Consider the following 11,412-nt stretch of genomic DNA (forward strand, 5'->3'; position numbering starts at 1 on the left):
AGATAGATAGGGACAGAGAGAGAGAGAGAGAAAGAGGCAGAGAGAGAGAATGGGAGAAAGAAAACACAACAACTAAAACTTCCTTCAGTGTGGTGAGGGCTGGGCTCACACCTGGGCCGTGCACCTGACAAAGCAGCACACTACCCAAGTGAGCTATTTTTCCAGTCCCTCAAACATATTTTTATTGAAGTAAAACATACAGTGAAGTGCATATGAAGACTAATTACGAGTGTACATCCCCATGACTTTTTATGTATGTGTGTACCTATAGGTTTCGATAAGTTTTATCATCAGAAATTTTTTTTTTGCCTTTGCTAGAATTTTATATAAATAGAAGCATCCAACACTGGATATCAGTATTTGACATATTTTTTTATTGCTGAATAACTAGACCATTGAGCAATTGGTTTTACCAAATTTTAGAGAAAATTTCACCAAATTTGTCTATTCATTGTGCCAATGGATATTTGGATTGTTATTTGGGTAACATGAATACACTACAGGAACATTCTGGAACATGTCTCCTCATGGACACAAGCTCTCATTTCTCTGGAGGACAGAGTGTTGCTGGGTTACAGAGTAGCCTGTGTTCAGCTTAAGGAGCTGTAGAAAGCCAAGCCAGGCTTGCGTTTATCTAATGTGGTGGGAGAGGGCAGTTTTGTGAAAGTGTTCTTTAATCTGTAGGCTCTGATGCTAAACCCAGGTAGCTAACTTCAGGACTGCACTGAATTGCAGGAGACCCAGCTGGCATCCAGAGAAGCAGAGCATCATTTGGTGAGGGAAGTCCTCACATCTGGTGATTTGAAGTATTCAGGTGCCTGAGAAGGGGAGCATGAGAGTGAGAGAAAAGAGGGAGAAATCTGAGAATGAGGAAGTAGTGGGAAAGTTTGGTTGGATTCTTCCAATCTAAAGCAGTAAGCACTGGATCACCTAGCACCTTGAGTACATGTAGTACTTGCCAGGCACTTTGTGTGAATGTATTCAGTAGAAAGTGGATTATGGGTGCGGGGACCCTCTGCAGTTCAGAGCCCAATGAAGTATTTGAAAGTGAAGGGCTGGGAAGGCAGCATAATGATTATGCAAGATTCTCATACCTGAGGCTTTGAGATCCCATGTTTAATCCCCACACCACCATAAGCCAGAACTGAGTAGTGCTCTAGTCCCTATCTTTCTCTTTATATCTCATTAAAAATAAATAATAGGAATAAATAAATAATAGGAGGCCAGGTGGTAGTGCAGTAGGTTAAGCACACATGGCGCAAAGCCCAAGGACTAGAATAAAGATCCCGGTTCGAGCCCCGGCTCCCTACTTGTAGGGGGGTTGCTTCATGGCTGGTGAAGCAGGTCTGCAGGTGTCTATCTTTCTCTCCCCCTCTGTCTTCCCCTCCTCTCTCCATTTCTCTCTGTCCTACACGACAACAACAGCAATGGCAACAATAGCAATAACAACAAGGGCAACAAAATGGCAAAAATGGCCTCCAGTAGTAGTGGATTCATAGTGCAGGCACCAGCCCCAGCAATAACCCTGGAAGCAAACTTAATTAGTTAATTAAGTTAAATAAAATAATAAACAATAAAATATTTTATTTATTTTCCTTTTGTTGCCCTTGTTGTTTTATTGTTGTAGTCATTATTGTTGTTCTTGATGTCATCCTTGTTGGATAGGATAGAGAGAAATGGAGAGAGGAGGGGAAGAAATAGAGGGGGAGAGAAAGATAGACACCTGCAGACCTGCTTCACCACCTGTGAAGCGACTCTCCTACAGGTGGGGAGCCAGGGGCTTGAACCAGGATCCTTCTGCAGGTCCCTGCACTTCGTGTGCTTAACCCACTGTGCTACCGCCCGACTCCCACAATAAAATATTTTTTAAAAGAATGAAAAATCCCAACCCTTGAGCACTATTCATAACATGGAGGTCTAGTTGTTAAAGCTTGTTTTAGATATGAAATAAGAAAAAGAAACTAGAGTGGTCTGGGAGGTGGCACAGTGGGATAAAGCAGCGGACTCTCAAGCATGAGGTCCTAAGTTCAATCCCTGGCAGCACATGTACCCGAGTGATATCTGGCTCTTTCTCTCTCCTCCTATGCTTCTCACTAATAAATAAATAAAATCTTTAAAAAAAAGGGGGGGGGGAGGAGTCCGGCAGTAGCGCAGTGGATTAAGTGCATGTGGCACAAAGCACAAGGACCAGAGTAAGGATCCAGGTTAGAGCCCCTGGCTCCCCACCTGCAGGGGACTCACTTCACAGTGAAGTAGGTCTGCAGGTACCTGTCTTCCCCTCCTCTCCCTGTCTTCCCCTCCTCTCTCCATTTCTCTCTGTCCTATCCAACAACGATGACATCAATAACTACAACAATAAAACAACAAGGGCAATAAAAGGGAATAAATATTTAAAGAAAAAAAAGAAACTAGAAATTCAGGAGTGTTTATTAAAAAAGTGTAATTTTATTTTAGCTTCAGAGCACATTTCAGTTCTTTTGTGAATGGACTAATTGGTGCCTGAAGTCTTAGAAGGATATACATTAATGATTTAGTATACCCCCCCAGACATGAGTACTCTAGGTGGTGAAAGATCAAAATTGGTATGACTGGGGTGGGGGTGAAGGAGTGGGCCTGGGGTGCTTTGAGAGGCTCTGATGCTTCGGTTTTGGGTTCTGTACTGTCTCCATGGGTTTCCCATGTCATTCTGTGGGATTAACCTCAGGAGAAAGGAAGGGTCTAGGGAGGTGGGATCTTGGACAATTCTTGGGCTTTGGGGGTTCAATACCTACCACCATCATGAGCCAGAGCTGAATGGTGCTCTGATTTCATTCTCATTAAAGAAAAAACAAACAAAAAAACCTTGTTACTATTGCACAAGTTGTCTTTTTTATTATTACTATTAAAGATTTTACTTATTTATTAATGAGAAACCTAGAAGAAAGAGCCAGACATCACTCTGGTATATGTGCTGCCGGGGATTGAACTCAGGATCTCATGCTTGAGAGTCCGATGCTTTATCCACTGTGCCACCTCCTGGACCACTGCACAAGTTGTCTTGTGCCTTCTTAAAATTCTACGCCTTGAATGACAAGCCTGTTGCCCTTGCTCCAGGACATGCTGCTGACTGACCCAGCCATCCCCTTTCCCCTAGGAAGCCTGGCCTGGTCGCCCCTCCCATTTTTTGAAGGGTGATCCTGTGGGAGTGTGCGACCAGTGGGAGCCCTCCCTCTGCATTCCCACTGTTCCAGCTAATCACTAGAGGGAAGGCTCAGCCCGGAACTCCCTCTGCTGGCTAACACTCTGGAGAAAGCTTCTGAGCCACGGCTGAAAAGACAAAAAGCTAGGTTGTCCCCAACTGTTTCTCTAGTTCTCTCCAGAGTCCCCAGTCCTGCCTTTGTTTCTGAACTAATGCTTCCTCTTTTGAGCTCCACCAAAAGGCCTCGGAGACTTTGTGACCTCACCCTGTTTCCAACAATCCAGATGTAGTCTCGTCCCACTTCCGCTTTTCACTTTGAGTCACGTTAGGAGAGAGCTATTAAGAAGTTTGTGTGATTGTGAAGCCTTATCAATATCAAAGCCTGCTCTCCTTAACAGCTTGTAAAAACTGACAAGATGGGGATTCAATTTTACACGGGATTTATTAACAAGCATGTGCCACGCAGCTAGTTCCCCCTAAAATATTATGCAAAAGAAGGTGAAAATTAAATGCAGTCCCTAATCAGCCTGTGGAGACCCTCTCCCTAGGCTCTGTGGCAGAAAGACTCCAGCGCCCCGACCTTGCTGCAGCGGCACTGCCCCCGCACCCCAATCACAAGAAACCAGACCACGCCAGTCATGCCACGAGGTGTGTTTTATTTTCATGAATCGTACAAATAATTTTCTATAACATCCCAGGGCAAACCGGAAAATTTGGCAGTTCGATTTGAGGGGCAGTCCCTCGGAGACCCACAGGCCGGTGGTTTCGGCACGGAGTGCCCGGGTTCACAGTGCAGCTCGTCGCTCGTGTCCATCTTGCAGGTGGTTCTTCCTCCACATCACGACTGGGGTCTCGAAGAAGTCGGGGGTGGGGCGCCCTCCAGGTCCTTAGGAAATCTCACTCCGCTTCTCCTGCTCGATGGCTGTGGAGGGCAGGAAGCGGGCACTAGGGGGGTCAGGGCGCCGGCCACCCCCCCCCCTCAACCCAGGAGTTCAGGGTCGTGGTGTGGGCGAGGCACCCACGAGGTCTGGGGAGAAGACAAGGGCTTGGGGCTGGGGAGAGGGCGAGACGCTTTGTTCAACAGGAAGGAGGTCCGGGGCCGCCCAGATGGGGGGCAGTGACTGGGGGTGGGATAGGGGGAAGGGGCTGAGCTCTCCGGAAGGGTGGGGCTGGGGGCCCACAAATGGGGGTGTGTGTGTGGGGGCGCACTCACTCTCTTTGGTCGGCAGGGTGTTCTTCTCCTGCGTCTCTGTTTTCTTCAGCTTGGCCTTATCGAAGCTGGCGATTTCCCCCATGTCTGGCTTGTCTGCCATTTTCTTAAGACAATTCTAGCGGGAAAACCAAAGCGGTTGGCCCGGGGTTCGAGGCCCGCCACCCCCTTTGCGGGCTCCGCCCAACAACCCAGCGCTGCAGCCCGGGCGCACCCCGCGGCCCCCAAAAGCCGAGGATCAGGACGAGTCCTGCACCCTCTCCCTTTGTAACCCCAGGGCGTGGCCGGCCGGTCGGGGCGCCCCATCTAGGAAGAGCCGCCTGTTGCGGCTGCAGCGCGCCTGCCCACCCGCCCGCCCGCCGCACCCGCTTCGACCCAGCCCGGCGCAGCCCAGCCCTGCCGCCCCGCTCACCCCGGAGTTTGCGCTGCGCGCCCGCGGTCCAGGTGCTCCCTCGCGCTGCTGCAGCAAGAGACAAAAGAGCGTCGACCGCCCCTCGCCTTATATACCCAGCGGCCGCCCCGCCCCCGCCCGCCGCAGCGGGGGCGGAGCCACCGCCGCGCCCTCCGTCGCCCCCACCCCGGCTGCCGGCTGCGCCCGCGCCCCTGGCCCCCGCACGGGGTGTCCCAGCCCGCGCCCTGTGCTGCGTGGAGCCTGCACGCATTGTCTGCGTGGGCAGTAGCCATCATGTTTTCTCTTTTCTTTTTCTTTTTTTTTTTTTTGAGGCTGCACTTCCTCTCCGGGAATCAGCTGCACACCCGCAGAATGGGCGTGGGGAGACAGGGGAGGGCTTATGTGTTTCCGGGTGTGGTTGTGCAGACGTGCAGGCAGCTCTCTGCAGCAGCAATCCCTGCTCCAAAGAGTCATTCTGCTTCCGTGAAGACAGACCCCCCTTGTCTTTTACCTTCGCCCCGTCAGAACCCCCATTTCCCTGTCCTTGAATTCTCTGGTCTCAGGCCAAAAGAACCTGTGCTCAGCATCGCTGCTGGTGGTGGGTAACAGAGAGGTTTTCACTGCTCTTCTCTCGGATTGGCATCTGGTTGCTGTCTGCTCGCCCTTTCCCTTCCCTGCACTGGGCAGCTCCAGAAGAAGGGGGCTGGGACAAGCTTTATCTGAGGGGGGGTGGGTGGTAAAAGCAGGGTGTCGTGAAGGGGTTCGTGGTGTACCTTCTCAGGAGGGCTTCTAGCAACTCTGCCCTAGGGTGTGGTTTTCCTCCTTGTAGTTAGCTTTGAAGCCATGTAATGTAATGTGTTCCCCTCCGCTTATTAATCCATGATAGGAGTGGTATAATGCAGTCATTCAGATCTCTGTTAGAAAAGTTGTATTTTCTGCTTGTACAACATCTTTAGATGAGATTCACAGTGTAACTAGCAACCCCACGGGTGAGGTTGCTCATTGTTTTTTGTCCCGAACTTTCCTTTCACAAGTGCCAAGGCCTTTTGCCAAGCTCTATTAGTGTGGGATTTAGTGGAAACATCCTAAATTCTGCCCAGTCTCTTAGTGATTGTATCTGCTTTTCTCATATACTCTTAGCATGTTTGAACAGAAGGAGAAAAGCTTGAGTTTATGAGTTTGATAAACCAAACTTCTTTTGTGACCTTGGCTGAGTCTCCTTGCACCTCAGCTTCTTCATCTGTGAAATATCTTTGACATAAAGTTTAAGTTTTGACATAAAGTTTAAAAAAAAAAAAAAAAGAAGCGCGTCTTCTGAAAAAAAAAAAGGCAGGTGAAGACATAATAGGACAGCCTCACTAGAATGTAGATTTATATTTTACTACCCCTTCCCAACTCAGTGGCTTAAAATAATAATCCTGGGGGGCAGGCGGTAGTGCACAGGGTTAAGTGCAGGTGGCGCAAAGCGCAAGGACCAGCGGAAGGATCCCGGTTCGAATCCTGGCTCCCCACCTGCAGGGGAGTCACTTTAAAGGCGGTGAAGCAGGTCTGCAGGTGTCTCTCTTTCTCTCCCCCTCTCTGTCTTCCCCTCCTCTCTCCATTTCTCTCTGGCCTATCCAACAAAGACAACATCCAGTAACAACAACAATAAAACAAGGGCAACAAAAGGGAAAATAAATAAATATTATTATTATTAATAAAATTCTTTACTTTTGCTCATTAATCTGTAGATTAGTTGCTGCTGGCTTGGATTTGCCCAGGCTTCCTTCTATGTTGTCCACTTGGACCCAGGTCTGCTCTACAGCTGCCGAGTCCACGTCACCAAGATCTAGCTGGAGCTAGTTCTTCTCAAGGTGATGGCGAAACAGCAAGAGGGCTGCAGCTTAAGAGAGTGTAAAAGCATGTCATGTCACCTCATGTCTGCTAACATCCCATTGGCTCAAACCACCATCAGTGAAGTGGGGAAGAATATTGCATCCTTGGTGGGAGAGGAAGGAGAAGGAACATTTCTTAATAAAAATCCAGTTTCACAGTCAGGGTAAATAGTAGCTGAATGCAATGGAAGTTCATTACTTATTCCTACAGCAACTCTATATGCTGATATTTCTGGTTGGGCAACTGTTTTGCATGGAGTGATGCAGGCACCCAGGCTTCTCCCTTATTTCTCTTTTTCACCCTCCAGTTCCTGGAAAGCTACTTCAGCCAGTCAATCACAATAGTAGAAACTATAGTCAAGCTGTGTGCCCAGAGGGAAAGGAAAGCAGGGTAGGATGGATTGGGATAGTCACTGCATTGTTGAAGAGAATAGATCTCTGGGGATCCAGAGATCATCTCATTGGCACTGGATTCCTTTTCAGATGCAATGTCAAACCTATTGAGCTATTACTTTCCTGGCCCCACCATTAGTCTAAGCATGGAAATGTTCAGTTGTCTCAATTTGAACCCAGAGTTCTTCAATTCTTTTAAAAAATATATTTATTTATTTATTATTATTGGAAAGAGACAGAGAGAAATTGAAAGGAGAGGGGGAGATAGAGATGGAGAAATAGAGAGACACCTGCAGCTCTGCTTTACCACTTGTGAAGCTTTCCTCCTGCAGGTGGGAACCATGGGCTTCAACCCAGGTCCTTGTGCACTGTAATGTGTGCGCTTAACCAGGTGCGCCACCGCCTGGACCCAGGTTCTTCAATTCTAATGTCCATTTATTTTGGAAACAAAATAAACTTTTTCTTCTGGATATGATTAGACACTTTTCAAATATAGAGCATGTAGGATTCCTGAGCAAAGCAGTATTAAACAGATTTGCAAACATTTTTGTTCTCACTCAGTGCATTAAGAACAATGGCCAATTCTACTGGTTTCAACCAATCTCATGAATGGTTTTTAAATGGCTGCATATTCTCTGACACTCCTCCCAACCTTTTTAGAATGTTAATTGCCCTTTGTGTCCTTCTAGTGATTGAAATGTGGTTAAAAAAAAAAACTATACTTCTGGGAGTCTGGCGGTAAAGCGCACATGGCGCAAAGTACAAGGACCCGTGTGAAGATCCCACTTCAAGCCCCCATCTCCCCACCTGCAGGGGAGTCGCTTCACAATCGGTGAAACTGGTCTTCAGGTGTCTTTCTTTTCCCCTCTCTGTCTTCCTCTCCTCTCTCCATTTCTCTCTGTCCTATCCAACAATGACATCAACAACAATAATAACTACAACAATAAAAACAAGGGCAACAAAAAGTAAATAAATATTAAAAAAAAACTTTTTAAGAAAGAAACTATATTTCTTGTCCTGTGAGGTCAGAACATGGAATACCACATGGCTTTACCTGACTGTCTCAGTTTTGGGGTGTTTTCATTGTGTGACACTATGAGATGAAAAAAGCAATAACTTAGTTGTGTCAGACTCTCAAGAGTCCCTTGAGGATATTTCCTAAAGCCCTTCCCTGATACTCACACATATTATTATTTGATGAAAGTTTTATCATATGCCCATAGGTATCTGGCAGTGTTCTGGATATGGAAGATATAAAGATGATGAAACTCTTAAGTTTCAAGCCTAGTGAAACAAATGAATGATTTAAGTCAATCAACAATATTCACGTTCATTCCTTACATTTACTTATGAGAACATCCTTTAAGACTGACAGATTTCAGCCTGCTGTTTGGAACAGATTGTATACTGTTCACAGATGGTATAGAGAAAGCTGAGCAATTAACTCCAATTACACTTCCATCTTCTTTGTTGAGAAGGCTGCCCTTCTCAACATAGAGCTAACAGAGGGGCCAAAGGAAGTCTTCTTCTTCTTCTAGCGTTTGCCCTTCTTCCGTAGCCAGTCAACAGCGTCAGGTTGAGCCTGATGTAAAGTTTCGAGACCTCCTTTGAATCTGGAGAGGTGGCAGTCGTTGACTATGTGGGTCATAGTCTGTCTGTAGCTGCAGGGGCAGTTGGGGTCGTCTCTGGCTCCCCAGCGATGGATGTCTGTCAACTCTAGGAGTGGGTGTGGAGAGCGGGAAATTTGCTGTGGAGTTCCGCCCCAGGTCTGTCCCATTGTGCCCCCCCTTTATTTTATTTACTTATTTTAAAAAAGTATTTATTTATTCCCTTTTGTTGCCCTAGTTGTTTTATTGTTGTAGTTATTATTGTTGTCGAAAAGGACAGAGAGAAATGGAGAGAGGAGGGGAAGACAGAGAAGGGGAGAGAAAGACAGACACCTGCAGACCTGTTTTACCGCTTGTGAAGTGACTCCCCTGCAGGTGGGGAGCAGGGGGCTCCAACCGGGATCCTTACTCGGGTCCTTGAACTTTGCGCCACGTGCTTAACCCGCTGCGCTACTCTGTCTCCCTTATTTACTTATTTTTAAATATGTATTTATTCCCTTTTGTTGCCCTTGTTTTTTTATTATTGTAGTTATTATTGTTGTTGTCATTGTTGGATAGGACAGAGAGAAATGGAGAGAGGAAAGGAAGACAGAGAGGGGGAGAGAAAGATAGACACGGGCAGACCTGCTTCACTACTTGTGAAGCGACTCTGCTGCAAGTGGAGAGCCAGGGGCTCAAACCGGGATCCTTACGCGGGTGCTTGCGTTTTGTGCCACATGCGCTTAACCCGCTGCGCTACCGCCTGACTCCCTGGACGATACCCCCCCCCCTTTTTAATCACATTTACTTTTTAAAAAATTTATTTATTTTTTAAAGTTTTATTTTGGATAACGACAGAGAGAAATTGAAATGGGAGGAAGTGATAGAGAGGGAGGTAGAGACACCTGCTTCACTGCTTGTGAAGCTTCCCCCTGCAGGTGGGCACCAGGCACTTGAATCAGGTCTTTGTGCATGGTATCATGTGCACTCAACAGAGAGCACCACCACCAGGCTACTCAAATGACATTACCAAAAAAGAAAAAAAAAAAAATCAGGGGCTTGCTTTAACCAGGGACTTGTTTTACAGGAAGGAGGCAGCTCTAAACTGCAAAGTAGGTTGGATTCAGTGGATGAATGTGAAAACATGAGATGAGCCTGAAAGGGGCAGATGCAGGACCAAATAATGGCATAATTAACGTGATCTAATGCTCAAGTGGTGATGAGAGTTATTATGGCTGTATGGAGAGAGAGTGGGAGAGGGAGAGGGAAAGAGAGAGTTTGTCTAGATTTCTTTTGAATAAAAACAAGACATTCATTCCTGCTTCAGGGTCTTTTCCATTGTTGAGATCTTCACATGAGATGTTCTTCTCGGTCTAGTTATTCATATTGTGTATTTTCTTGTTCCATTTAGAAACCAACTTAAGTGTCCTCTCAGAGAGCTCTCCTTGACCTCCTTATAGAATAATAACTTTCTTTATCTGAGCCCTTACTTGTGTCATTTTCTCTCTTACAAACACGTCACGTATTTATTTCTTTGTTTATTGTCTGCTTTTCTATTGAGAAAATGGGAAACCTCATCTGTTTTTGTTCAGTGCTTTATCCCCAACACCCAATGTGAGGCATGACCTATGCTAAGAGCTCAGTTATTATTCTGCGTACAAATGCACTCAATTCCTTTTTATTTTCATCAACACCAGAGCATTGCTCATCTCTGACTTCAATCAGTGCCTGGGATTAACTGGGACCTTTTTGTGTAACCGCTATGCTATCCGTCTCCCCCCCCCCCCCCCCAGCCCAGGATGCAGACAATTCCTGATCTGAATGCACTGAATTATTTTGGGGCAAGTGATACTTTCCTTGTCACTAGACATATTCAATGAAGAGTGGGAAGTTAAGTACGTAGACTGTCACAGAGATGGTTTAGACTTTGGGTGAGGGTAGGTTCACAATTGAACAAAGCCATTTCTACCTAAACAACCTCCTTGGTCCTGGTACTATCCCAGATGGGAAGTGTCTCCCTTTGGATGTCAGCATTGCCAGTCTGAAAACAGCTGATTGTTTATCACAAAAAGGAGTTATAAGAAGCAAAGAAGGCAGGATGTGACCTCTGTATTTTCTCACACCATCAAAACATTGTTTCTCTTTGTAAGTCACAGAGTTTATGAACTTATTCAAGATAAGCTGCAAAAAATGCAAAGTAGGTCTTTTTAAAAAAATTATTTATTAATGAGAAACATAGGAGGAGAGAGAAAGAGCCAGACATCACTCTGGTATATGTGCTGCCGGGGATTGAACTCAGGATCTCATGCTTGAGTGTCCGATGCTTCATCCACTGTGCCACCTCCCGGACCATAAAGTAGGGCTTTTTAAAAATATATATTTTTCATTTATAAAAAGGAAACACTGATAAAACCATAGGATAAGAGGGGTACAACTCCACACAATTCCCAGTACCAGAACTCTGTATCCCATTCCCTACCCTGATAGCTTTCTTAGTCTTTATTCCTCTGGGAGTATGGACACAAGGTCATTGTGGGATGCAGAGGTGGAAGGTCTGGCTTCTGTAATTGCTTCCCCGCTGAACATGGGCGTTGGCAGGTCAATCCATACTCCCAGCCTGCCTCTCTCTTTCCCTAGTGGGGAAGGGCTCTGGGGAAGCAGGGCTCCAGGACACATTGGTGGAGTCATCTGCCCAAGGAAGTCTGGTTGGCATCATGGTAGCATCTGGAACCTGGTGGCTGAAAAGAGAGTTAACATATAGAACATGAACCCAAGGGTTG

The 11,412-nt window shown here is 46.4% G+C and overlaps 1 protein-coding gene across 1 annotated transcript; it reads right to left on the reverse strand.

Annotated features, from left to right (window-relative positions):
* Positions 1 to 3,814: 3,814 nt before the first annotated feature.
* On the reverse strand, positions 3,815 to 4,551 carry TMSB10 (thymosin beta 10). Its single transcript, XM_060187330.1, has 2 exons — positions 4,392 to 4,551; positions 3,815 to 4,100 (listed from the first exon to the last, which is right to left on the reverse strand). Exons 1-2 carry the CDS (start codon positions 4,489 to 4,491, stop codon positions 4,066 to 4,068), a joined length of 135 nt encoding a protein of 44 aa, XP_060043313.1. The 5' UTR covers positions 4,492 to 4,551; the 3' UTR covers positions 3,815 to 4,065.
* Positions 4,552 to 11,412: the final 6,861 nt, after the last annotated feature.

This window comes from Erinaceus europaeus, chromosome 3, assembly GCF_950295315.1.
Source record: "Erinaceus europaeus chromosome 3, mEriEur2.1, whole genome shotgun sequence".
Classification (NCBI taxonomy): domain Eukaryota; kingdom Metazoa; phylum Chordata; class Mammalia; order Eulipotyphla; family Erinaceidae; genus Erinaceus; species Erinaceus europaeus.

Coding starts and splice junctions, on each gene's coding strand:
- TMSB10 (XM_060187330.1), bottom strand. CDS start 4,491: ATGGCAGACAAGCCAGACATGGGGGAAATCGCCAGCTTCGATAAGGCC. Junction 4,101..4,391: donor CACCCTGCCGACCAAAGAGA/GTGAGTGCGCCC, acceptor TGCCCTCCACAG/CCATCGAGCAGGAGAAGCGG.